The 26571-nt window shown below is 53.3% G+C and overlaps 1 protein-coding gene across 1 annotated transcript; it reads left to right on the top strand.

The window, feature by feature from the left end:
- Positions 1 to 1458: 1458 nt before the first annotated feature.
- On the top strand, positions 1459 to 25139 carry KIFC2 (kinesin family member C2). Its single transcript, XM_070940182.1, is given in 21 exon segments — positions 1459 to 1605; positions 6928 to 6975; positions 6977 to 7019; positions 7938 to 8074; positions 8574 to 8829; positions 10074 to 10261; positions 11062 to 11127; positions 12286 to 12423; positions 13775 to 13972; positions 14803 to 14949; positions 14951 to 14977; positions 15986 to 16133; positions 16349 to 16479; positions 17811 to 17922; positions 19159 to 19343; positions 19916 to 20020; positions 20832 to 20965; positions 21809 to 21932; positions 23189 to 23318; positions 23793 to 24022; positions 25014 to 25139. Coding segments are annotated over 21 exon segments (2820 nt in total).
- Positions 25140 to 26571: the final 1432 nt, after the last annotated feature.

The following is a 26571-nucleotide window of genomic DNA, read 5'->3' as shown; positions in this document are numbered from 1 at the left end:
AAGGAAACTCCAAGAGGGATGCTACTTTCCAGAGTTGCCTATTTTCCCCTTCCTGTTTTGTCTTTCCAAGCTGGCTGTGTGTGTGTGTGTCCCATGGGCCCTGTCCTTCCTCCTAGAGGCCGATGAGCATTGCGTGTGGGGAGAGTGTCGGGATTTAGCTGGTTGTTAAGAGAGGTTGTGGGTTTTAATTGCTTTTCAATCCATGTATTGGACTTTCAGCTACTACTGCTGCTGCCGCCCAGGGGCAAAACCAGTCCTGGAAAAGAACACGCCACACATACACAAGACAGATGCACACACACACGCGCGCGCGCGCGCACACACACACACACAGGAAAACACAGACACCCACACCACACAGAAAGTCCCATAGACAGACCAGTGTTTCTCAACCTTGGAAGCTTGAAGATGGGGGGGACTTCAACTGCTGGCTGGGGGATTCTGGGAGTTGAAGTCCCCCCATCTTCAAGCTTCCAAGGTTGAGAAACACTGAGATAGATTGATTGATAGAGATATAGGTAGGTAGGTAAGTAGCTACAGTAGATATAGATTGATCGATAGATGATAGTTAGATAGAGATGATAGGTAAGTAGGTAGGTAGATAGATGGACAGAGATAGATTGATAGATGAAGAGAGCGATGAATGATACAGATGATAGATATAGATTGATATAGATCAGTGTTTCTCAACCTTGGTAGCTTGAAGATGGGTGGACTTCAAGTCCCAGAATCCCCCAGCCAGCACTGCTGGCTGGGGGATTCTGGGAGTTGAAGTCCACCCATCTTCAAGCTACCAAGGTTGAGAAACACTGATATAGATTGATTGATGGAGATATAAGTAGGTAGGTAAGTAGCTAAGGTAGATACAGATTGATCGATGATATAGATAGATGGAGAGAGAGAGAGAGAGATGAATGATAGAGATGATAGATATAGATTGATATAGAATCCCAGCTGCTGGCTGGGGGATTCTGGGAGTTGAAGTCCCCCCATCTTCAAGCTACCAAGGTTGAGAAACACTGCTCTAGGCAGACACACAAAGATAGAGACCCACAGATAGAAACACACACAAACCCCACACCCACACCACACAGACACGGAAAGACATAGACACAGAAAGATAAGAGACACACAAACCCAGAGACAGACAGAAGGACCCACAGACACAGCGGCAGTCTCACCCACCCACCCCCACGCGCAGGGACCCAGAGACACAAGACACAAGTAATACAGGCACACGCACAGATACACACGCACAAATCGACACGCAGGCACACGAGCCCAGGGCTGGGCGGGGCTCGGCGTGCCCACCTGCCCGGAGCGCCTCCGCCTCCCCGGCATCCCGGCTGCGCATCCCCGCTCGCTCAGCCCGGGCACCGCCGCCGCCGCCGCTTCGCCTGCCGCCCGCGGGAGCTGCTGCTGCGTCACGGACGGGCGGGCGGGCGGCTGGCTTGGCCCATGTACGCCTTCTACTCGCTGCTGGTGCTGGTCTTCTACGCGCTCTTCAAGAAGGGCGATGCGGGCCAAGCGGGGGCGGCCCGGGGGCGGCGGGGAAGGCGGCTGCGGAGGCTCCCCGGGGCGCTGCCCCTCGCCCCGACGGCCCCGGTAAGATGCGCCAAGGCTGGGAGGGAGGGAGGGAGGGATGGGGAGGGGGCTGCGGGGACAGATGCAGCCTCCCCTCTCGGAGCCACCGACCCACTCGGGCCTTAGACCCGCTTCGCCCCCTCGGAAGGCTCCTGGGGCCGAGCGCGGGGCTGGAGCATCCTTGCCCCCTTTGGGGGGGGGGGCGTTTCCCACCCGCGCCGTAGCTCGAAGGGCCTTTTGGGGGGGGAACGCCCCTCCCCCCTTGCCTGGTCCAGCTCCGCGGAGACCCGCCAGCATCCTTTGCAAAGGAATTCGCTTTTGGGCGGGGGTGGGTGGGTGTGCAAGGCCCGCGGACCCCCAGCAATCACCTCCTTTCCTGCATTAGGGGGGACTGAACCCACCGGCCACCGGAATAAGCGCTCCCCTTATTCAAATGCATCCCCAAAAATAGATGGGGAGGGGTGGCACAGCTGCAGCCCACCCCCCCTCCCCCTCTTGTTGGAAGAAGCCCCTCTATAGTAACCGGGCAGGATACCGTGACCCCCCTGTGTGATTGATTGATGGCTGTCAGTCCCTAAAGGGGGTTGGAAGAATTCCCGCCTCCTTCATCTTTGCTGGACCTTAAAAAGTGGTTTTAATTCAATTTGGCATTTCAGCATTTCAACCTTTCTAAGCTGCTGAAAAACTGAAAAGGGGCTTAAGGATCGAACCTATCAAATAAAGGAAGTGTGGAGAAACATATTTTTTTTTATCATCCTGGCAGTGACAGGTAGTCCTCGACTTACAACAGTTCATTTAGTGACCTTTCAAAGTTACAACAGCACTGAAAAAAGCGACTCAGGACCCTTTTTCACACTTAACGACCACGGTCATGGGATCAAAATTCAGACACTTGGCAACAGACTCGTATTTATGATGGTCACAGTGTCCCAAGGTCACGTGATCCCTTTTTGCGACCTTCTGATAAGCCAATCAACGGGGAAGTCAGATTCATTTAACAACGATGTTACTCACCTAACAACTGCAGTGAGTCACTTAACAACGGTGGCAAAAAGGGTGGTAAAATGGGGCAAAACTCACTTAACAAATGTTTCACTTAGCAGCAGGAATTTGGGGCTCAATTGAGGTTGTAATTCGAGGACTACCTGTATTTATTTAAAAGATTTATGTGGCTGCTTACTCACTCTCAGTGACTTGCAAACAATAAAAACCAATATAAAGGAATTAAAAAAAATTAACACCCCCTCCCCACCAGGAAAGCAGGGGAAGGTTGTTGAAATTCCCTGGCAGAGTTCCTAAAGTTGGCCCAGCATATTTCTCAGCTGTAGAAAAGCCAGCTGATGCTTCCTCTGTGTGTCGCAGCCCCCTCCCTAAATACCTGAGGTCGCGTTCGCCCAGCCTGCCCGGTAAAAGGTGGTAAGGCTGTGGAGTAGTGCAATAGGTGCTACCCAGACAATTGCAGTTTAGTGCTCTGTCTGTGTGCATGTTTCCAAAAATGCACCGTGTTGGTTGCAACATGGGTGGGATTTCATTGTGGGCGTGAAATGTACATACAAAGTAGAGCAGATGGTGGGTTTGAGGGGCTGTGGTGGGAAGAGACAGGGAATAGCTGCTCCTATCCACATCCCTCCATCTCAGTGCTGCCCCCCCCCCAACAATCCAGTTTTTCCAGCGGTGTCTCTCTTGGATGGATTCCTTCCAAGGACTGGGGCCTCTTCACATGCCAAGCTGGCACCGAGGGCACAAAGCTAGAAGCATAGAAAACTGGCAGCAGGAAAAGACCCAGCCATCCATAAAGTCTGCCCTTGGAGGGTTTTTTTTGTTTCTTTTTTGTATTCTTTTTTTTAATTTGTTTGCTTGTGTATTTTTAATTATTAATGTTTTTATGTATTTATTTTTCAATTGATTCGTCGCACAGTCAGCCAGAGGTTCAGACTGGATTTGGCATTTTTTTTCGCTCATCGAGTCCTTCCCAAGAATCTGGGATAGGTGGTGGATGTTTGATTATTTAATTAATATTGTTGTCATTATTATATTGAATTGCTTTGTTTTATTTATAATTTTTGTCGAATGAAGGTCCTGTGTTTATCCCCCAGCGTGTTTAAACTCAGTGACTAACCGACCCACTTTGTTGGTTCCAAGCTCTCTGTGAAATCATCCTTTCTAATGTGACTTTTGAACTTCCCTTCTGTCCGTTTGAGATTATGCCCCCGTGTTCTTGATTTTTACTTAATATTGAAAATACTGTCTTCTAGACCAGGGGTCTCCAACCTTGGCAACGTTAAACCTGGTAGACTTCAACTCCCAGAATTCCCCAGCTTAGTCTAGACCCAAATTGACACCCCTAAGGTATTTAAAGCTCTCCCTCCCCTCCCTTTTCCCTTCTGCCCTCCAGGCCGTGCATATCCAGTTCCTCCAATCCAAGGGTCCCCAAACTTGGCAGCTTTAAGATTTGTGGACTTCAACTCCCAGAATTCTTCAGCCAGCTATGCCAGCCATCTGCTCCAATCCCACCTGATAGGTTTTGTCCTCAGATCTTGGACCGTTTTTGTGGCCCGTCTCTGGACTCGCTCAACCTTATCAATTGCCTTTTTTTTAAATAAGCGAGGTCTCCAGAACTGGATACACTACAGATAGTCCTCGATTTAACGACAACAATTGAGCCCAAAATGTCTGTTGCTAAGTGAGACAGTTGTTAAGTGAATTTCGCTCCATTCTGCGACCTTTCTTGCCACCGTTGTTAAGTGGATCACAGCAATCATTAAGTTAGTCCCACGGTCGCTAAGTGAATCCGGATTCCCCATTGACTTTGCTCATCAGACGGTCGCCAAAGGGGGATCACGTGACCCCTCCTGGGATGCAGCGACATAATATGAACCAGTTGCCAAGTGTCCAAATTTGGATCATGTGACTGTGGGGATGCTGCAAAGGTCGTAAGTGTGAAAAACGGTCATTGATCGCTTTTTTTCAGGGCTGTTGTAACTTTGAACCGTCACTAAATGATCTGTCGTAAGTCGAAGACTACCTGTACTCCAAATGGGGCCTTACTAAAGCCTTACACTGCAGAATTAGCTGGTCATCCCTCTAGTGATGCACCCCCCAGAATTATTCCGACCTCCATCTGAAAAGGGGGGGGCTTCTTTTTGGGAGTGCTGGTACCCGATCTCACTTCTCTCAGCAGGGATGGAGGGACGTCAGGATGTGGGCAGGTGGGAGTCCAGCTCTTTGCACCTGGCATGGACCTGGCCAGAGCAGGGGAAGGGGGGCATTCTGCTTCCTTAGAGTTAGTGAGTCGAGGGGCTAGCACCGCCATTGCTGCCTTTCTGGAGTTGATGACATCCTACCTGCCTGTCTTGGTTTCCTTTCCAGACCCCGCAGCCTCACAAGGAATCAATTCATCCTTCGTTGCGGGTCCTGGACTCTGTTTCACACTCTGGGGGCTTCTGACACTGCAAGCAGCCAGGATCTTTGCACCACAAAGCCACACGTACCTGTACGAAGCTCCACGTAGATTTCACATGCTTCCTCGCATTGAAAGGATGAATGCATAACTTTAGTAATTAACGTAGAATTCCATAAACAGATATGAGTTCCATAAGTAGGGAGGTGCGTCTCCCAGAGCTGCTGATGAACTGGCAGTGCTGGAAGAGAGCACCACCGAGCGTGTACAGAGTGCCTCTTCCTCTTGGGACATACCCATGGCTTGTGATTCTGCCAGGTGACTCTGCTCCAGGTGTCGTTCTCTCTATCTATCACACACTCACACCTGTCTTCCAGCAGGTGCATCAGCCTATACATTTGCATTGCAAGTTGGCAGGAGGAAGAGAAGGCACCCACCCTCAGTGATGGGGTTGCCATGGCACCTGCCACCATGGAAACAGAGCCACAGCACCTTGCCAATTCAGGGACCACTCAGCTGGGAGAGGGGTTATCCCAGGTCAGGCGCCCCAAGGGAGGCCACACCTGTGTGCCTCTGGGCGAGGTTCTGCATGATGGAGAGCAAACAGTGAGCCATGGCAGAGAGCTCAGATTCTGGGAGGGGGGGTGGCTCTTCTGGACCCCCTGGGAGTGCCAAACAGCCTGGCCAGAGTTGCAATGTACCAAGCCAAAGCGCCTGGCACCAATTTGCCACACCGGATCATGTGGTGCCAGTGCAGCTGAGTGTCCAGCCGCTAAAACGGCATTTGCAAAAAAAACGGGGCAGGGGAGGCATGTATCAGCCCCTGCCCCCCAAAAAATGCTGAGAAGGAAAAGCCAGTCTTTGAAAGAGCCCGGTGGGTCTAGGGGTTAAGGCACCAGGCTAGAAACCAGGAGACGGTGAGTTCTAGTCCCACCTTAGGTATGAAAGCTGGTTTGGTGACTTTGGGCCAATCACCAGGAGACGGTGAGTTCTAGTCCTGTGGGAGGGAGGGAGGGGGGCTACAAGAGCTGGCCTGCTTCTCCTGCCTTCCTTTCCTCCTTTTATGCTGCATTCACACAGCTTCGGGGTTGACACTTAGTACAGAGGCAGGGGTTCTAATCCCGCTTCAGGTACAAAAGCCAGTTGGGTGACTTTGGGCCAATCACTAGGTGACTGTGAGTTCTAGTCCCACCTTAGCCATGAAAGCCAGTTGGGTGACTTTGGGGCAATTACTCTCTTTTCACCCAACCTACCTCACAGGGTTGTTGTGGGAAAAAACAGGAGGCAGAAGGACTATTAGGTATCCTTGCCTCCTTGAGTTATTTGTAAAAATTATGAAGGCAGGATATAAGACGCAGGGCCTTAAGGCCAGCCCTCGCATTATCTGCATTGTAGCCTATGCCAGCTGGCATCTCCTAAACGGGTTGAATCCCAGCCCCATTGGGACATCTGGGGCAGGAGGTTGTGATTTGGCTGTTCCTAATTTGCCACAAAGAGGAGGGGGGGTCAACCTGTTCTCCAAAGAACCTGAAGGCAGGACAAGAAGCAACGGATGGAAACTCATCAAGGAGAGAAGCAACCTGGAATTGAGGAGAAACTTCCTAACAGTGAGAATAATTAACCAGTGGAACAACTTGCCACCAGAAGCTCTGGGGGTTTCATCACTGGAGGTCTTTAAGAAGAGACTGGGCAGCCATTTGTCTGAAATGTTAGGGTCTCCTGCCTGAGCAGGGGGTTGGACTAGAAGACCTCCAAGGTCCCTTCCAGCTTTGTTCTATTCTATTCTATTCTATTCTATTCTATTCTATTCTATTCTATTCTATTCTATTCTATTCTATTCTATTCTATTCTATTCTATTCTAATCTAATCTGAAGCAGGAAGCCCATGGGAGGAATTCTCAGTGATCCTCCCAGGGGGCTGACCCGTTTCTCTGCCTCCCCAGGGCCGCAGAGCTTTCTCGGAGGAGCTGCCAGAGGACTCCATCAAGACCCCCCTCACCCAACCATCGATGGCTGCAGCTGACCGATGTGGACAGTAGGTTTCTCTTCTCTTCTGCCCCCCACCACACTGGGGCAGGATCAGCACGGGGGGGGGGGGGTTGGGCCAGTTACCACCTCTTTTCCCCCTCCCCCGCTCCCAGCCGCAGATGCTGGCAAGGGGCACTGCCAGGGTTAGGGCAGGGGCAGAGTCCAAAGTGGTCTAGGAAGCAAAGTGAGGGGGGGTCTTTTTTCTGTGTGCATGAGGGTCCCTTTGTGCACTCTGAGCTTGGTGGTTTTCTTGCAGACGTTTCATTGCCCAACTAAGTAACATCATCAGTGCTGACGCTGTTGCACTGAAGATGTTACCTTGCTGGGTTATGACTTGTCTGACAAGCCCAGAGTGCACAAAGGACCCCACAGTCCTCTCTTTTTCCTCCTCCTCCTCCTCCTCCTCCTCTCCTTCCACCTCCCACTCCTCCTCCTCCTCCTCCTCCCCCCCTCCTCCCCCTCCCCCTCCCCCTCCTCTTCCTCCTCCTCCTCCCCCTCCTCCTCTCCCTCCTCCTCCCCCTCCTCCTCCTTCTCTTCCTTCTCCTCCTCCTCCTCCCCCCCTCCTCCTCCCCCCTCCTCCTCCTCCTCCTCCCCTCCTCCTCCTCCTCCTCCCCTCCTCCTCCCCTCCTCCTCCTCCCTTCTCCACAAACCCCATTTCCTTCTAATTAGATAATGATGGTCCCTAGTTTGGATCATGAAAAGTGTGCAAGAAAACTGCCAAGATCAGAGAGCACCAAGGAACCCCCCCCCACACACACATTTGAATCCTGAGCTACGGTCTCCGTTATTGCTAGCAAGCAGGCTTCTCTGCCAAGATGGGGCTGGGAAATTTGGCTGGCGCGTGGAGGTGGGAGGGGGTGCCTAGGGAGGGGGCTTTGGGCAAGGGGCCGCAGCTCAACCTCACCAGCCTGCTTGGCCTTGGCAGGCAGCTCCGAGAGCGACCGAGGCAGCCCCTCTGAGGAGGATGACCTGGGCTCGGAGGAAGCCCCCACCCCACTGACGGAGTTCCTGGCCCTCAAGCGCGAGGCAGCCATTGCCGAGAGGGAAATGCTGTGTGGAAAGGTTGCCCCCGTTCTCCTGGCTTTCAGGGGGGTGGGAGAACAATGGGGCCTGAGTTGAAATGCCCCCTTGGCTGGGAGGAGGAAATGCTCCCCCCACCCGAAGGAGAAGTAAGGGATGGGGTCCCTGGGGGTCCCGGTCTAGCAGGGGGGGGAAAGAGGCCTGTCCTGGGGAGGGGGACATGAAGCAATAGTGGTGGGGGGGCCACAAGAGCTGGGCCCCTGCCTTCCTTTCCCCCTTTTCTGTCACATTCACACAAACGTGGTGCAGAGGCAGGGGTTCTAGTCCCATCTTAGGCACAAAAGCTGACTGGATGACTTTGGCCCAATCACCAGGAGACTGGGAGTTCTAGTTCCACCTTAGGCATGAAAGCCAGCTGGGAGAGTGGGGAGAATTCGCACTGCCCACCCTGTGGCTAACCTTGCTCTCCCCTCTTCCTACCCGCTCTGGGCTGCCGGCTGCCCTCTCCCCGTGGGACCCCCCATCTCCCCTCCCCACGCAGCCCCCGGAGTCGCCACTGGTGCAAATGATGCTGCAGCTCTTCTCCTTCTTGGAGCGCTACACCCAGCTGCAGCAGCTGCAGGAGAAGGCCGGCGAGTATCGTTCGCGCCTGCACTGGGAGGAGAGCCGCTGGCGCCGGCAGATGCGGGGGCTGAAGAGGGCCTACCAGCAGCGGGTGAAGGACAAGCTCAGCGTCATCCAGAGCCTGGAAGCCATCATCCTGGAACAGCAGGGCCTCCTGGAGAAGGTGCAGGCAGGTGGGCTGCCCTTTTGGAATGATTCATTCAGAAAGCCAAGCCAACCCTCGCTTGCGTCAACAGAGGGATAGAATCAAGATCAGGTGAAGTGTTGATATCACTTTATAAGGCCCTGGTAAGGCCACACTTGGAATCCGGCGTCCAGTTTTGGTCGTCACGATGTAAAAAAGATGTGGAGACTCTAGAAAGAGTGCAGAGAAGAGCAACGAAGAGGATTAGGGGACTGGAGGCTAAAAGATATGAAGATCGGTTGCAGGAACTGGGTATGTCTAGTTTAATGAAGAGAAGGACGAGGGGGTGATATGATAGCAGTGTTGCAATATCTCAGGGGCTGCCACAAAGAAGAGGGAGTCAAGCTCTTCTCCAAAGCACCCGAAGGAAGGACAAGAAGCAACGGATGGAAATTAACCAAGGTGTTTCTTCAAGAGGCAACCGGACTTTCTGGTTTTTCTTTGAAGACGTTTCGCTTCTCATCCAAGAAGCTTCTTCAGCTCCATTCCCCACCATCCAGTCAGAGCTGAAGAAGCTTCTTGGATGAGAAGCGAAACGTCTTCAAAGAAAAACCAGAAAGTCCGGTTGCCTCTTGAAAAAAAAAAAACACCTTTGGGACAAGCATGACCTGGAGGACTTGAGAATCTCCACAGGCACTCAACGGATGGAAACTGATCAAGGAGAGAAGCAGCCTAGAACTAAGGAGGAATTTCTTGACAGTGAGAACAATTAACCAGTGGAACAGCTTGCCACCAGAAGTTGTGGCTGCTCCAACGCTGGGGGCTTTTAAGAAGAGGCTGGAGAGCCATTTGTCTGAAACGGTGTAGGGCAGGGGTCCCCAACCTTCGCAACTTTAAGACTTGGGAACTTCAACTCCCAGAATTCCCCAGCCAACATGGCTAGCTGAGGAATTCTGGGAGTTGAAGCCCAGATGTCTTAAAGTTACCAAGGTTGGAAACACCTGGTTAAGGGTTTCCTGCTTGGGCAGGGGGTTCGACTAGAAGACCTCCAAGGTCCCTTCCAACTCTGTTCTTCTCTTATTCTGTTTTTCTGAGGTGCCCTCAGGAGGGGCTGGCCCTCCTCCAGATGTTGGGGAGGGGGAGATGGATGGACAAGAGCTCTGTGGCCTTTAGTGGGGGGGGTATTGCATGGTCCACCCTGGGCGGTTCAGAGTTCCAGGCTCAGCTCAGGCCCCCTAGGCCAGACCCCTCTCCTTCCCAGGTCTCCCCTGCTAACCCTTCTCCTCCGTCCAGGCTCAAAGCTGCCATCCCCCGGTCTGCTCTGCCCTGTGGCCCCTGGGGGTCTGCACCAGCTGGTGGAGTCCATCAGCGCCCTCCAGGGAGAGCGGAGCCACCTGGCCGAGGAGGTGGAGGGTCTCCAGCAGAGGGTGGAAGAGCGAGAGAGGGAGAAGCAGCAGCTGGCCAGGAGCTTCCACCACCAGGTAAGACCACCACCCTCTCTAGGGCTGCTGGAGCAGAGTCCGGGCCCCCGGCCAAGCGTTAGCTATTGTGTTTGAGCAAGGGGGTGGGCTAGGAGACCTCTAGGGCCCCTTCCAACTTTTTCATTTACAGCAGAGGTCTTCAAACTTGGCAGCTTTAAGACTTGTGGACTTTAACTCCCAGAATTCTCCAGCCAGCTGGAGAATTCTGGGAGTTGAAGTCCACAAGTCTTAAAGCTGCCAAGTTTGAGGACCCCTGATTTACAGGTTGTCCCCAACTTACGACCACCGTTGAGCACAACATTTCCGATGGCAATGCAGACGGTTATTAAGTGAATCGCTGCACTTGTTAAATTAGTCACATGGTTGTTAAGTGAATCAGGCTTCCGCCTTGACTTTGCTTGTCAGAAGGTTATAAAAGGGGATGATGAGACCCCGGGACATTACGACCGTCGTAAAAAATGAGTCAACGGCCAAGCATCTGCATTTTGATCACATGACCATGGAGACTTTGCAACCGTCATAAGTCCATGCCAGTTGCCAAGCGGCTGATCATGTGACTATGGGGACGATGCAGTGGTCGTAAGTGTGAAAAACGGTCATAAGTCCCTCGTTTCAATGCTGTTGTAACTTGCAACGGTCACTAAATGAGCTGTTTTCTATCATCTGTTGGGGAAGATCTTTGAAGGGAGCCCGTGGAGAAGCGGGGGGGCCGGGAGGGCTTCGGGGGCCCCAAACCAGGGCCCTAAAGGATTCGGGGGCCTTGAATGGGGCTGACTGTCCAGGCTCTTCTTTCCCGTCAGATCCAAGGCCTGAAGCAGCAGATCCAAGCGCAGGAGGAAGAACGGGAGCAGCTCCGCCTGGGCAGGGTGAGGAAAGCGGCCCCTCGCAAAAGGGAAACGGGGGCAGGAGGGCTGGGGAGGGTCAGCACCCAGCAGGTGCTGTAGTGGGGGAGGAATTGAGGGGTTTCTCCCCCAAGAAGAACAGGCCGAGGCTGAGGAAGGGAACTAACTCATCAGAGGTGGGCTTCAGCAGGTTCTGACCAATTCTGGAGAACTGGTAGTGAAAATTCTGGCTGGCCCCGCCCCCATCTATTCTCTGCCTCCTCCCAAGTCCCAGCTGATCGGGGGGGAAGGAATGGGGATTTTGCAGTAACCTTCCCCTGGATTGGGGAGGGAATGGAGATTTTACGGTATCCTTCCCCTGCCACGCCCACCAAGCCACACCCACAGAACCGGTAGTAAAAACTATGACTGGCCCCGCCCCCATCTATTCTCTGCCTCCTCCCAAGTCCCAGCTGATCGGGGGGGAAGGAATGAGGATTTTGCAGTAACCTTCCCCTGGATTGGGGAGGGAATGGAGATTTTACGGTATCCTTCCCCTGCCACGCCCACCAAGCCACACCCACAGAACCGGTAGTAAAAATTCTGACTGGCCCCGCCCCCATCTATTCTCTGCCTCCTCCCAAGTCCCAGCTGATCGGGGGGGCGGGGGGAATGGGGATTTTGCAGTAACCTTCCCCTGGATTGGGGAGGGAATGGAGATTTTACAGTATCCTTCCCCTGCCAAGCCCACCAAGCCACGCCCACCAAGCCACACCCACAAAACCGGTAGTAAAAAATTTTGAAACCCACCACTGGAACTCATGAACTCAGGATGAGTGAGAGAAGCAACCTGGAGTTAAGGAGAAACTTCCTCATGGTGAGGGCAATCGATCAGTGGAACAGCTTGCCACCAGAGGTTGTGGGTGCTCCATCCCTGGAGATTGTCTGCAATGGTCCAGGCCTAGGGGGTTGGACTAGAGGGCCTCCCAGGTCCCTTCCAGCTCTGTTATTCTATAATCCCAGATCAATTAATCAGGGGAACAGCCTGCCTCCAGAAGTTATGGCTGCTCCAGCATGGAGGCTTTTGAAAAGAGGCTGGAATGGTAGGTTCTGGTGCCTGAGCAGGGGGTTGGACTGGAAGACCTCCCAGGTCCCTTCCGGCTCTCTTCTGATGGACGGACTGAACTCCTCTTTGGCCCCCAGGGTGTGACGGACTCGGAGAAGCGAATCCACAACCTGACCATGGAAAACGAGGGTCTCAAGCAGAGTCTGCAGCTCTCCCAGGGGCTCCTGCAGCAGGCGGCTGCCATCTCTGCCCAGCCCTCCGATCGGATGGCCATGGTGAGCCCCTGCCCTGCCCCCCCGCCTTCTAAAAGAGCCAGCCCAGGGCCCCAAATCTGGCCATATCCCATTACGAGTGGGCTTAAATGGGGCTGGGGGAAGGTCAGGTCAGCTCCGTGGAAAAGTGTCTTCCACAAGAACAGAAATGCCCAGTCTTGCCGCAGTGAGTTACAAAGGCAGCACTGCCACAGCGCATGTCTCTGAACATGTGAAGAGTCACAGACACGCTCTACCCTGCTGTCAGATAAAACAATAGCACTAGCATAGTACTTATATACCGCTTCACAGTGCTTTCCAGCCCCCTCTAAGCTTACAGTCAGCCTCTTGCCCCCAACAATCTGGGTCCTCATTTTACCCACCTCGGAAGGACGGAAGGCTGAGTCAACCTTGAGCCAGTCAGGATTGAACTCCTAGCAGTGGGCAGATTTAGCCTGCAATCCTGCACTCTAACCACTGTGCCACCACAGCCCTTCCTTCTTCCTTCCTTCCTTCCTTCCTTCCTTCCTTCCTTCCTTCCTTCCTTCCTTCCTCCCTCCCTCCCTCCCTCCCTCCCTCCCTCCCCTCCCCTCCCCACCTCTCTCCTTTCCTCCCTCCTTTCCTAGCACTAATAGTTAGACTCATATACTGCACCACAATGCTTTCCAGCCCTCTCCAAGCAGTTTACAGAGTCAGCCTCTTGCCCCCAACAATCTGGGTCCTCATTTTACCCACCCCCAAAGGACAGAAGACTGAGTCAACCTTGAGCCAGTCAGGATCGAACTCCTAGCAGTGGGCAGATTTAGCCTGCAATCCTGCACTCTAACCACTGTGCCACCACAGCCCTTCCTTCTTCCTTCCTTCCTTCCTTCCTTCCTTCCTTCCTTCCTTCCTTCCTTCCTTCCTTCCTTCCTTCCCTCCCTCCCTCCCTCCCTCCCTCCCTACTTAGCACTAGCCCTTAGACTTATATACCCCTTCATAGTGCTTTCCAGCCCTCTCCAAGCAGTTTACAGAGTCAGCCTATTGCCCCCAACAATCTGGGTCCTCATTTTACCCACCTCCGAAGGACGGAAAGCTGAGTCAACCTTAAGCTGGTCAGGATCGAACTCCTAGCAGTGGGCAGAGCCTGCAATACTGTACTGTAACCACTGGACCAATACCGCTCTTAAAACAATGAGCTGACTTGGCCAGGAAAATGGGCACTGGAGTTAAAAGGACTGGAAGCTCCTCTGGGTTTGAGGGTCATTGATACCAGTCTTGGTATCTGCCCCCACTCAAATCCCGCATGCAGTTAATTCTTGCTGCTTGTGATGTGCTTCCTCACATTTTCGCCCTATGCTAAATAAAGAAATGACATTCTTGATGCCCCTTGCAGGAAAACGAGGCTCTCCACCACAAAGTCTTGCAGCTGGAGGCCAGCCTGCAGCAGAAGGTGGGCGAACTGATGCGCCTGGAGGGGCGCATGGACCAGCTGCAGCGGAGCAGGGAGGAAGAGGTGCGGCAGCTGGATAAGCAGCTCTGCGGGCTCCGGCTCCCCCTGCAGAGTCAGAAGGGCCCCCCTTCTGAGGTCCAGGTGAGTGTGGCCGGGGCTCTTTCGTGGCCATATAGGGGCTCCTGCTTGAGCAGAGGGCTTGACTAGAAGACCTCCAAGGTCCCTTCTGACTCTGTTATTCAGATTTCTGTATTTGTAGAAGGGGGGGGCAACAAACCCATCAAGGGATCGGTGTGATTGTTGTCTGGGTGAGATGTTCTTGTTACTGGATTTTGTATTTGGGTTTCATTGCTGTCGGCTTCCCAGAGTCTCCATGAGTGAGTTGGGTGGCTGTATCGGTTTTTTAATAAATAAATAAACGCCCCTCTGATTGAGGAAAGGTGAGCAGGCTCAGAGCTGGCTGGGGGAGCAACGGGGGATCCTCAAGAATAGACCAGGTGGGAATGGAAAGCCCTCCCCACTGAAAAATAATGGTGGAGAGTGGAATGGAATAGAAAAATGAAGAGAGGAGAGGAGAGAAGACTAGAGAATATATGAAATACAGAACAGAACAGAATATTCTTTATTGGCCAAGTGTAAATTGGAGCCACAAGGAATTTGTCTCCAGTGCGTAAGCTCTGAGTGTGCATACAAGTGACAAGAGATCATAAAATACAATCAACCTAAATCATAAGATACAACCAACAAAGGGAAAGTCACCCCTGTTGCTAAAGGAAAAGATAATAGGAAAGATGAGAAGGATAATAATAATAAGGCTGGGACCCACCAATGGGGAAGCCTGGAGCCCCCATTCTGACACGTTGGGCAGGTGGGAATCGAAAGGAGGGGCTCAGAGCCCCTCCCTTGCAGATGCTGCGGGGGTCTGAGGGCCTTTGAGCCTCTTACGCTCTGTGCTGACCTTTCCCATCCAGGGCCTGGCCAAGGGGGTGCAGGCGGATTCCTCCCAGACGCTGCAGGCTTTGGCCAACGCGGAGGCGCAGAACAGGGCCCTGGTGCAACAACTGTCCTCCCAGGCACAGCAGTGCCAACAGCTGGCGGAGCAGCTGCAGAGTTCAGAGGGGGGTGGCAGCTGCCCTCCGGCACAAGGTACGCTGGGGGTCTTGGGCGATGCTCTTCCCCGGGGGATGGGCTCACCTGAACATCTGCAAACCCCTCCCCCAGTGAGCGAGCAGGTGGCGGCCTTTCCTTCCCTGGCTGGATGGAGTCCAATAGAAAGGGGGCAGCCCATTCCCGGGGGGTGCTTTAGGTCAAGGACTACCTGTATTGCTCTGAGCAAGGGGTGGGGGGGACCAGATGGCCGCAAGGTTCATTCCCAGATCTTCTTCTGCCCCCCCCCCACCCCCCAGTCCCAATCGGCCGATCTCCGTACATTCCGGAGGGGTGCAGAACGCACAATAATCTGGCAGTCAGCCAGCTCTGAAAATTCAGTAGCAGAGAAGTTTGGGGTGAGAGATTAACGCAGTGATGTGTTGGGCAGTTTGCAAAGACAACTTTAGAGTGGGATCTCAGGTTTTCCCTGGGGAGGGTGGGACATTTTAGAACAGGGGTTTCCAAGCTTGGCAATTTTAAGGCTTCTGGACTTCAACTCCCAGATTTCCCCAGCCAGTTGAAGTCCACCAGTCTTAAAGTTGCCATGGCTGAGGAATTCTGGGAGTTGAAGTCCAGAAGCCTTAAAGTTGCCAAGCTTGGAGACCCCTCTTTTAAAAGGAAGAACCTGACGGAAGCAGGGGTGCTATTCAGCAGGTTCTGACAGGTTCTGGAGAACCGGTAGAGGAAATTTTGAGTAGTTCAGAGAACTGGCAAATATCACCTCTGGCTGGACCCAGAGTAGGGTGGGAATGGAGATTTTGCAACATGCTTCTCCCAGGAGTGGGGTGGGAATGGGGATTTTGCAGTATCCTTCCCCTGCCACGCCCACCAAGCCACGCCCACCAAGCCACACCATGCCCACCAAACCACGCGGGTAGTAAAAAAAATTGAATTCCGCCACTGGACGGAAGGGGTATTTCAGCAGCTGTCTTAAAAGCGGGACTTACCCGGTTGGCCCCTGGCAGTGGCCCCTGTCCCTCCTGAAGGGCCCTCTCTCCCTGACAGATCTCTGCCTACGAGAAGGAGGTCTCGGGGCTGCGTCAGGAGCTGCTTCACGAGATCCGGCAGCTGGAGGAGCAGAAGGATATGGCAGTGCAAGAGGCTTCCCGGACGTCCGAGGAGCGTGCCCAGCCCCTGCGCAAACAGCTGGCAGGTATTGGGTGGGGGGCCTGGGAGCATATGAGACCACAGGGAGGGGGGAGCGGGGTAGATTCCACCCCCCCAGGGAAAGGAGAGCTCCTGCGAGCATCTTGAGGGGACCCCTGTTTGCAGAGAGCAATTTGTTCCTTGGGGCAACTACAGACTGCAAAGTCAGCCTGGCCTCCTCCTCCCCCCTTTTCCATTTTGGTCCCCCCACCCCACCCCCAGGAATGAAGCAGCATCTGCACACCCTCCGCCCCCTCCTGCAGGGGCTGCAATTGGACTTCCGGAACATCCAGGGGGAAATGGGGAGTTTTGCCCACTGTTACAAAGCCGCCGTCGAGGAAGCCAAGTTGCAGGTGAGACGCAGGTGCAGGTGAGGCCCAGCCAGAGGAATTCTGGGAGTCGAAGTCCACACACCTTCAGGATGCCAAGGTTGAGAAGACTGCCCTGGTGTCATGGCCGAGGGGTGGGGGGGGAACCCCATGTTTTCTGCAAGGGGGGGGCAGCTGCTGCATTGTGCTTGGGGGATTGAAAAATGGATCGTGGTGGAGAAGGAAAAGAGGAAGGAGAGAGGTAGCAGGATAAAAGAGAGGAAAAGGAGGTGGAGAGAACCAGGAGGGATAAAATCCAATCGGGGGGTGGGGGGGGTCTGTGATGGCTGGGTGTCCAAAACCAACCGGGGGACCAAAATACACATAACAGACACCCCTGAACCCACAAAAAGAGAACTTGCCTTGCAGGACCCCAAATACTCCCTCAGTGCTTAAACACCGACGAGGAAACTCATTAATTATTTAAAATTTAAAAAAAATATGAAATGTAAAAAAAATCACCATGACACAAAAATTATGCTGAGACTCTGGAAGGAGCGCAGAGAAGAGCAAAAGAGGATTAGGGAACTAGAGGCTAAAACATATGAATAAATATGAATAAACATATGAATAAATAAAGAAGGGCCTTGGTGGCGCAGTAGACTAAAGTGCTGTTAAATAGCACCAGCTGCCTGCAATTACTGCGAGTTCGAATCTCATCAGCCTCAAGGTTGACTCAGCCTTCCATCCTTCCGAGGTAGGTAAAATGAGGATCCGGATTGTGGGGGCAATAAACTGACTTTGTATAAAAAAGAACACCGCTGGTGGGAGGGGGGGGCGAAAGCTCTACTAAACAGGTATATACAAAAGTATGAAGGCTATTGCTTAAAAGCATTGTAAGACGCCCTGAGTCTCTGGAGAAGGGCGGCATATAAATCGAACCAATAAATAAATAAATAAATAAATAAATAAATGGTTGCAGGAATTGGAGAAATCTGGTTTGATGAAAAGAAGGACTAGGGGTGTTCCAATATTTGAGTGGCTACCCCAAAGAAGAGGGAGTCAAGCTGTTCTCCAAAGCTCCTGAGGGCAGGAGGAGAAGCAACCGATGGAAACTAATCAAGAAGAGAAGCAACCTAGAACTAAGAACAATTAACCAGTGGAACAGCTTGCCACCAGAGTTGTAGGCACCTCATCACTTTTTAAAAAGAGACTGGAGAGCCACTTGTCTCCAATTGGATAGTCTCCTACTTGAGCAGGGGGTTGGACTAGATGACCTCCAGGTCTAATTTTCTGTTTGAAGGGGTGCTCTCCCCCAGATTGGGGGCTTCTAGGGGGGCTCTTCTGCCCCCCTCACTCTCCCCCCTCCCCTCCAGATGTTCTCGGTGATCAGGGAAGTGGCGCAGAGCAGCCAGTGTCTGCAGGAGCGTTACCTGCGGGAGGTGCAGCTTCGCAAGAAATACCATGACCAGCTGTTGGAGCTGAAAGGTAGGTCCCTGGGCAGCAGGGGGGCATGGGGGGGCTTTACCTGGCTTGGTTTCTTTGGTGACGGATGGAATGCCCCCCAATCCCCGTCCGTTGCTGCTTGCATGATTTCTAAGGCAGAGATCCCAACACGGACCCTGGGTCTCTGCTCTGGGGGTGTCTGTCTGGGGGGTTCCTTCCATCTTCCTGTGGCTGTCTGTTTCCCCTCCCCCAATGTCTGGCTCAAAATGGGGGTCAGATACCCTCTTCTTTGAGGGCTGCCGAAGATCTGGAAGGGGCCGGAAGCACCACCTGTGATGTTGGAGACGGGGCTGATGGGCAGACTTACCGGGGCGGGGCAGGGAGGCTTGGTGAGAGGCAGGGGGCAATCCTGCTGCTGACTGAGGGGAGGGGGGGCTTTCTGCTTCACAATAACGGTGGGATATAAATTAAGTCAACAAATAGCTTGTCTTCAGAAATCGTGGTCAATTCCATCACTGGAAGTTTTTAAGAAGAGACCAGACAGCCACTTCTCTGAAATGAGATAGGGTCTCCTGCTTGATCAGGGGGCTGGACTAGAAGACCTCCAAGGTCCCTTCCAGATTCCATTCCATTCCATTCCATTCCATTCCATTCCATTCCATTCCTTATTTTGTTCTGTTCTATTCTGTTCTATTCACAATTCTATCTATCTATCTATCTATCTATCTATCTATCTATCTATCTATCTATCTATCTATCAATCATCTAACTATGTATCTCAGCCACCCATCTCATGATAAATAAAAAATACAGGTAGTTCTCCGCTTCAATAGTTCATTTAGTGACCATTTCAAAGTTACAACAGTCTCATTTCCCCTCTTCCTTGCCCAAATGGTAGAAAAGCAGAGGCTGGATTCCCTCTGCAGCATAACAAAGGAGCCCGCCCTGCAATGGAGCCAGTGGTTCTCTGAACGTGGCCTTGCACTTTCCCTTTGAGCCTTCCCAATCTGGGCTGCAGCCCTGAGATCTCTGGGTGGTCTCCTTTCCGCTTCCAGAAGCCGAGATGACCTGAGCATAAGCAGTGGAAATGGCAGGGAGAGCTACATTGGCAGCCGAGGGTGCAGGGAGAAAGCATCCGGGGGGTGGGTGGGGGGGCTCATTCCTATCTGGGGGTGCCAGATGAGACCACCTCCCCAGGAGCTTGAAACAGGACCCTCCCCTCTGCCTTGGTGGGTCAGCCTGAACGGACCCTGCCCTCCATCCCTCCCCATCTCTCAGGCAACATCCGGGTCTTGTGTCGCCTGAAGCCGCTGACCGAGGAGGAGCAGCAGCAGGGGGTCCCCGGGGGTCTTGGGGTAGAAGCCAGCCCGGCCGAGGACGGCTGTGTGACCGCCAGCTACAAGGGGAAGGAGCATCACTTCAAGCTGGACAAGGTCTTCTTGCCCTGTGCCACTCAGGAGGAGGTGAGCCCCTCCCCATCACCAGGGTCTCTACTCAGCCCCCCCTCCCCTCACCAACCAAGTTCCTGGGGAGGCACGGGATGTGTGTGTGTCTGGGGGGGGGAAGCACATCACTATGAAAACTCTGGGAATGATACAAGTGGGGCAAGGTCCCATCGGGCCCTGCCTTATACTGGAGAGCCCCCTTTCCTCGGGGCTTCGGGGAAATCTGGAAGCCCTCTCCCTCCCCATTAAGGAAAATAGGGAGCATTCTCTCATTTCCCCTGGGTGGGGGGGTGTGAGGCTTTGGGGGAGCAGGAGACTATCTGTGGTCCTGATGCAGGTCAGTGGGTGATGCCCTTCCCAGTTTTTAGACCCCCGCCCCAAACCCTGGCAATGCTGCTTCAGCCTCCATGGGGGCGAATTAAGTCTTGCTCTGAGCTATCTATTGCCCCCCCCCGCTCCAGATGGATCCAGAGCTCACCTGCCCCCCACCTGCGCCTCCCCACTCCCCCGCAGCTCCTGCCCTCAGTGATGCCTGCAGGGAAGGGGCGTTATTTGGTGACACCCCCCTCCATGTTGCTATGCCTTGGCAGGTCTTCCTGGAGATTGAGCCGGTGGTCCTGTCCTGCCTGCAAGGTTACAACGTTTGCATCTTCGCCTACGGACAGACGGGCTCGGGCAAGACCTACACCATGGAGGTAAGGCCTTGTCCAGCGGGGGGTGGTGGTGGTGGAGGGAGGCTCTCCCTTTCGAGGGAGGCTGGGCTGGGCCAGCAAAGCGGGTCTCCAATAAAAGAGAATATTTGTAGCTCAGGGTTGAACTGGAGGGGAGGGGGATCCTTGGAGCTCGGGGGGTTTTCTTGCAGACGTTTCATGACCCAACTAGGTAACATCATCAGTGCTAGAAGAGGAGCGGGGTTTGTTCTCCGATTATACACAAGGCTTGCCCTATCAAATGTATATAAACAGAAAGAAAACCCCTCTCCCTTCTAGCACTGATGCTGTTACTTAGTTGGATAATGAAACATCTGTAGACGTTTCATGACCCAAGAAGCTCAAAGAGCACCAAGGACCCTCAGGCCTCCTCCTCCTCCTCCTCCTCCTCCTCCTCCTCCTCCTCCTCCTCCTCCTCCTCCTCCTCTCCACAAACCCTTCTAGCACTGATGAAGTTACCTAGTTGGGTCATGAAACATCTGCAAGAAAACCACCAAGCTCAGAGAGCACCAAACACTCCCCAGTCGCTCCTCCTCCTCCTCCTTTCTGCAACCCCCCCCTCTTCTAGCACTGATGAAGTTACCTAGTTGGGTCATGAAACGTCTACAAGAAAACATCTTGTAGAGATGCAGAGAGCACCCAGGATCTGGTGGGTCTCTTATGCTCCATGCAGAAGAGAACCTGGAGACCAGAGACAGGAAGGGAGTTGCAGAAGAAAAATGTCCCCCCCAACCCCCACCCCTTCGGGCCTGCTTCCCTGGGAGGAGAAGGCTCCCAAACTCTCCTTTGCTTCCAGGGGGTCCCGGGGAATCCGGGGATCAACCAGCAGGCCCTGCGTGCTCTCTACCAGGAGATGGAGGCCAAGCAGGCGCAGGCATGGAAGTTCTCAGTCCACCTCACAATGGTGGAGATCTACAATGAAGTGATCAGGTGAGCAGAGGGGGATCCAAAGGGCAGCCCTTTGCAAGAATGGAGGTTCAATGCAACTGTTTATTTATTTTCATCCCACCTTTACTTCTTTATAAGTAACTCAGGGCAGCGAACGTATCTACTATTCCTTCCTCCTGCTGTTTTCCCCAGAACAACCCTGTGAAGTGGGTTGGGAGAGACTGGCCCAAAGCCACCCAGCCGGTTTTCATGGCTAAGGCAGGACTAGAACTCCCAGTCACCTGGGGCCTGGCCCAAAGTTACCTAACTGGCTTTCGTGCCTAAGAAACTAGAACTCCCAGCCTCCTGGTGATTAGCCCAAAGTCAACCAGCTGGCTTTCATGACTAAGGCAGGACTAGAACTCACCTCTCCTGGTGATTGTCTGAAAGTCACCCAGCTGGCTTTCATGCCTAAGGCAGAACCCTAAGCCTCAACTCCAGAAAGCAATCCGTTCCATTGATTAATTGCTCTCACTATCAATGGGGATAACAGAATAACTGAGTTTGAAGGGACCTTGGAGGTCTTCTAGTCCAACCCCCTGCTCTGGCAGGAGACCTGATACCATTTCAGACAATTGATTGTCCAGTCCCTTCTTAAAAACTTCCAGTGTTGGAGCATTCACAACTTCTGGTGGCAAGTTGTTCCACTGATTCATTGTTTTCATTGTCAGGAAATTTCTCCTTAGTTCCAGGTTGCTTCCCTCCTTGTTCAGTTTCCATCCGTTCTTTCTCCTCCTGCCTTCAGGTGCTTTGGAGAATAGGTGGACCCCCTCCTCTTCATGGCAGCCCCTCAAATACTGGAAGACCCTTATCTGCTCTCACTTGTCTGTTCTCTCTCCTGTCCAGAGATTTACTGACCAAGGACCCTCAGGAGAAATTAGACATCAAGTTGCATCCTGACGGGAGTGGTCAGCTTCACGTCCCAGGCCTCACCAGTATGGAGGTCCAGAACTTCTCTGAGATTCAGAAGGTAGGTGGACTGGATCTTGTTTTGGGGGCCAGTTCGGTAAGACGGGCACTGCCAGTCCGATGGTGAGCAGAAGCTGGCCAGGGAAGGTGAGGTTCTGGGTTGTGGCGGGTGGTTGCTCTTTCACTTGGCAATGCCAAAGCTCACCTGTGCCAGAAAACAGGTGTGAGCCACTTTGGTCTAGTGCTGGGGTCTCTAACCGTGCAACTTTTAAGACCTGTGAACTTCACCTCCCAGAATCCCTCAGCCACCTCTAGGTTTGCTGTAACCCAGGGGTCTCCAAACTTACAACTTTAAGACTGGTGGACAATTCCCAGAATGGCTGGGGAATTCTGGGAGTTGAAGTCCACCAGTCTTAAAGTTACTTTGGGGAATTCTGGGAATTGAAGTCCACAAGTTGCTATGGCTAAGGAATTCTGGGGGTTGAAGTCCAGAAGTCTTAAAGTTGACAAGTTTGGAGACCCCTGGTCTAGTGGTTAAGGCAGCAGGCTAGAAACTGGGAGACCGTGAGTTCTAGTACTGCCTTAGGCACAAAACCAGCTGGATGACTTAAGCCAGTCTCCCTCTCTGAGCCCTGGCGAGGAGACAATGGTAAGCCACCTCTGAAATCTTGCCAAGAAAAGTCCAGGCAGTTGCTGGGAATCCACACTGACCCAAAGGGACACACAAAAAAGATGGCTAAATCTTTTTATTGATTATGGATTTATTCCGTGAAATTTTGCCTTTCAAACATCCAGGTGCATCCGGGCCCTGGATATTTCCTCTTCCCCTTAAGAGAGGCGATCGTGACCAATTCTCCCCTTTCGCTGCACCCAGATTTCTGCCATCTATCAGAAATGGTGTAGGGTCTGCTTGGGTGGGGGGAGGGGGGGTTTGGAGTAGATGACCTACAAGGTCCCTTCCAACACTGTTAATCCGCATCATCATCTTTGTTTAACGACCCCATAATCCCTTGCGGGGTGGAACCTGGGCAACTATGTCTCCCCATAGAATTCATCATCATCATCATCATTTAACGACCCCCTTGTGGGGTGGAGTCTGGGCAACTGAACAGAACTAGCAGAGTGTTTTACTGGCCGGATGCCTTTCCTGTCGTCAATGCAGAGTTTTGTTCAGCAGATATATTCTCATTGTGCCCAGAGAGAGAAATACCTGCCTCTACCTAGGATTGAACTCACAGCCTCCCGAGTGTGAGGCGAGAGCTCCGCCTCTTGGCCACCGCACCTCTCCCCAACTCTGTTAATCTGTGTCCGTATCAGATTCTCCAGCTGGGAAAGCGGAACCGCAGGACCTCCTCCACCCACATGAACGCGCACAGCTCCCGTTCGCACGCTCTGCTCACCCTCACGCTCACGGGCACGGAGCTGACCAGCGGCACCAAGGTCACAGGTAGCTGTGGAAGTCTTGAGCCGAGAATGCGGCAGGTTCAGACCTGCAGGACAGGGCAAGGGTTGACCTGGGCATCTCGAGACGTTCCTGAGATACCTTCAGCTGAAGGTTGGGAGAGACCTTTGGGTTCTCAAGAGGATGGGCTTCGCAGGAGGGAATTTCCTCTTGGTTGAAAGCCCCCTGCATCTCCCACCACACCCCTGCCAGGTCAATAGATGGCATTCCTGGCCTTTCTCCCGGTCACTGCATGTGGCACTGTCTCCATCCTGGCTTGCTCGCACCCTGTGATTCTCCGGCCTTCCTTGGTGATGGTGTCTCTCCAGCTTTCCATATCCTTTTGGGCTCCCTCTCCTCCCGTTGCCATCGGGTGTGGAAAGGCTGAACCACAAAATGCTCTTTAAGGCCCCTTGCCCCGGGGAGATGCAGAGGCTCCTTCAGTGCTGGAGAACTTCCCCAACCGCCTCGTCCTTCCAGGGAAGCTCAACCTGGTGGACCTGGCTGGCTCAGAACGGGTGTGGAAGTCCGGCGCGCAGGGGGAGCGCCTGAAGGAAGCCCAGAGCATCAACCGGTCCCTGCTGGCCCTCGGAGAGGTCATCCAGGCCCTGCGGACCAAGCAGGCTCACGTGCCCTTCCGCAACTCCAGGCTCACCTACCTGTTGCAGGACTCGCTGGGCAAGGGCAGCAAGACTGTCATGATGGTGCAGGTGAGGGAGGTGGCAGGGCCGGGCCCCAAAGGTAAGAGGGCTGGGCCCAAGACCTTGGCTGGAAGTTCATCCTCAGGCTCCATGGCCTTCCGTGGGCAGACCCCCCCCCTCATCCCCCATTGCAAAGGGGGTAGGTTGCCAGGCACGAGAGGCCAAAAGCAGTGGGGAAATTCAAATATTTTTAATACTGTTTTTGTGGGCGTGGCTTGGTGGGCGTGGCAGGGGAAGGATACTGCAAAATCTCCATTCCCACCCCACTCTAGGACCAGCCAGAGGTGGTATTTGCCAGGTCTCCGAACTACTCAAAATTTCCGCTATCGGTTCTCCAGAACCTCTCAGAACCTGCAGGATTTCACCCCTGGCCAAAAGCCATCCCTGGGTCATCTAGTTGGGTGTTTTCCACCTGCTTCTTAAACGGCCTCTCACTCCACTTCCTTTTTTTCTTCGAAAAAGTGTCGCTTCTCATCCGAGAAGCTTCTTCGGTTCTTCAGAAGTCCTTCAGTTGTTCAAGAACCGAAGAAGCTTCTCAGATGAGAAGCGAAACGTTTTCGAAGAAGAAGAAACCAAGAGTGTTTGGGCCATCTTCTCAGCCCCTCCTGCAAGACCTGCAGAGCAGAAGGCAGGGGATGGGTGAGAGGTGGAGGTGGGGGATCAGGGCCAGGACAGATGCAGAAGCCCAGTCTCCGTCAGCGCCTCCTTCTGCCTGGAGCCCTGAATGCTTAGTGAGGCCCCTGCGGAGAGTGTCGGTCCTGCCTTCTTGAAGTCTCTGGGTTCAGTCGGATTCTAGGAGCATCTTTCTCTCCCCCCTCCTTGAGATCTGGGGGGGGCACACTGGGATTGGGCACTGCATCTCAGCACCTGGCACATCAGCTCCAGCAGTTCAAGCCGGACAGGGCACAAAAGGGCTTTCCTGGTGGGAAATATATTTGGGGAGGGTGTCCAGAGCCTTCAGCTCCCCCTTTCTCCCGTCTGCTTCCTTTTGACTCCTCAGATTTCCCCCCTGGAGAAGAATGTGGGCGAATCCATTTGCTCCCTCAAGTTTGCACAGCGGGTCTGCAAAGTGGAGCTGGGCCCAGCCTCCCGTCGCATCAAGGCCCCGGACCAGCGTGAGGTCTGAGACCCCCGGCCCTCCGGCAGGCCTCCCTTGGGGAAGGAGCGGAAGGACTGGGCAGGTGGGCTGCCTGGAGAAATGGGCCTTGCCAATCAAGTCCAGAAATGCATACTTGAGGCTCCCAGGATCCGGGTGGGAGGGGGTGGGGATAGAGGGGCTTCTTTTCAAATCTGGTACCCTCCTTGTGTTCCAGCTCTGCCCTTTTTCTGCTCTGGGTCTCGTAGTCACAGGATCCACCTGCCTCCCCTCCCCAAGGCAAATAAAGATGCCCCCCCCTGTATGTGACTAGCTTGGCCCCCACTTCCTGAGAGCCTCCCTCATTTGTCAAGCACCCTCCCTCCAGGTTGCAAGAGTTGGGGGGGCTACATTTTCCTAGCCAGATTCATGGGCCTAAGAGCTGGCCTAGTTTCCCCCCTCCGGGTGGGACACAGAGCCTGTCCCCCACAGCCTTCCCCAAAGGGGTCACCCTCCTCTTCACATCTCCGTTATGTTCATCAAGTGTTAAAGGGCAGGTATTGGGGTGCCACCCCCCCACCAACGTGAAAGAGGATTGCTGGCACAAGCCCACATCCTTTTAGACCCAGGAGTGCAGACTGCAATTCCTTGGAACAGCTTTTTGCTGTGCAGGACAGCCCACCCTTCCATTTGGGGTGGGGGGGGGTAATCTAATTTAATTTAATTAATCATATTTCTATGCCGCCCAACTCCCAAGGGACTCTGGGTACCACCCACCATAATCCTTTTTAGCAGAGGAATTTGGCAGAGCTGCCCAGACTTCCCACCCAGATGCCAGGAACTGCCTGCTCGATGGCCCCTGATTTGCAGGGGGCCATTTTTATCAATGATCCCTCTGATATATGTTACGTCATGTTTGACACACAGAAATCACAGAGCTGGAAGGGCCCTTAGAGGTCTTCTAGTCCAACCCCCTGCCTGGAGGCAGGAGACCCGTATAATTTTCCCTTTCCTTTCCTGGCTCAGTTCCTGCCCAGGTGAAGCCTCTTCTTGTCAGCTGCTCAGGACAATAAATCAGCATTGTCAGCTCACCCTGTGGGCATTCTGTGTGTGTGTGTGTGTGTGTGTGTGTGTGTGTACCCTCCTTTTGTGCTGCTGGTTGCATTGGCCAGGTTCACACACAAGATTTGCTCCAACCATTATTTGCAATTCCCGGTAAGCTGAAACTGGCTGAACGTCTGTAGAGATTCTCAGTCATCCAGGTGATGGTTGTCCCAAAGGTGCTTTTTCAGGAGGCAACTGGACTTTCTTGATTTTTCTCTTTGAAGATGTTTTGCTTCTCATTGAAAAAGCTTCTTCAGCTCTGCCTGGATGGAGGGGAATGGAAGGATTTATACTCCTTGCAGGCAGCTGGTCAATGACTATCATCCACCATCCAGGCAGAGCTGAAGAAGCTTTTTCAATGAGAAGCAAAACATCTTCA

Source organism: Pituophis catenifer, unplaced genomic scaffold (assembly GCF_029215685.1).
Source record: "Pituophis catenifer annectens isolate HBS135680 unplaced genomic scaffold, rPitCat1.0.hap2 SCAF_3, whole genome shotgun sequence".
NCBI classification, from domain to species: Eukaryota; Metazoa; Chordata; class Lepidosauria; order Squamata; family Colubridae; genus Pituophis; species Pituophis catenifer.
Note: the sequence above shows the minus strand (reverse complement) of the source record. Positions and strands in the feature narration are given on the sequence as shown.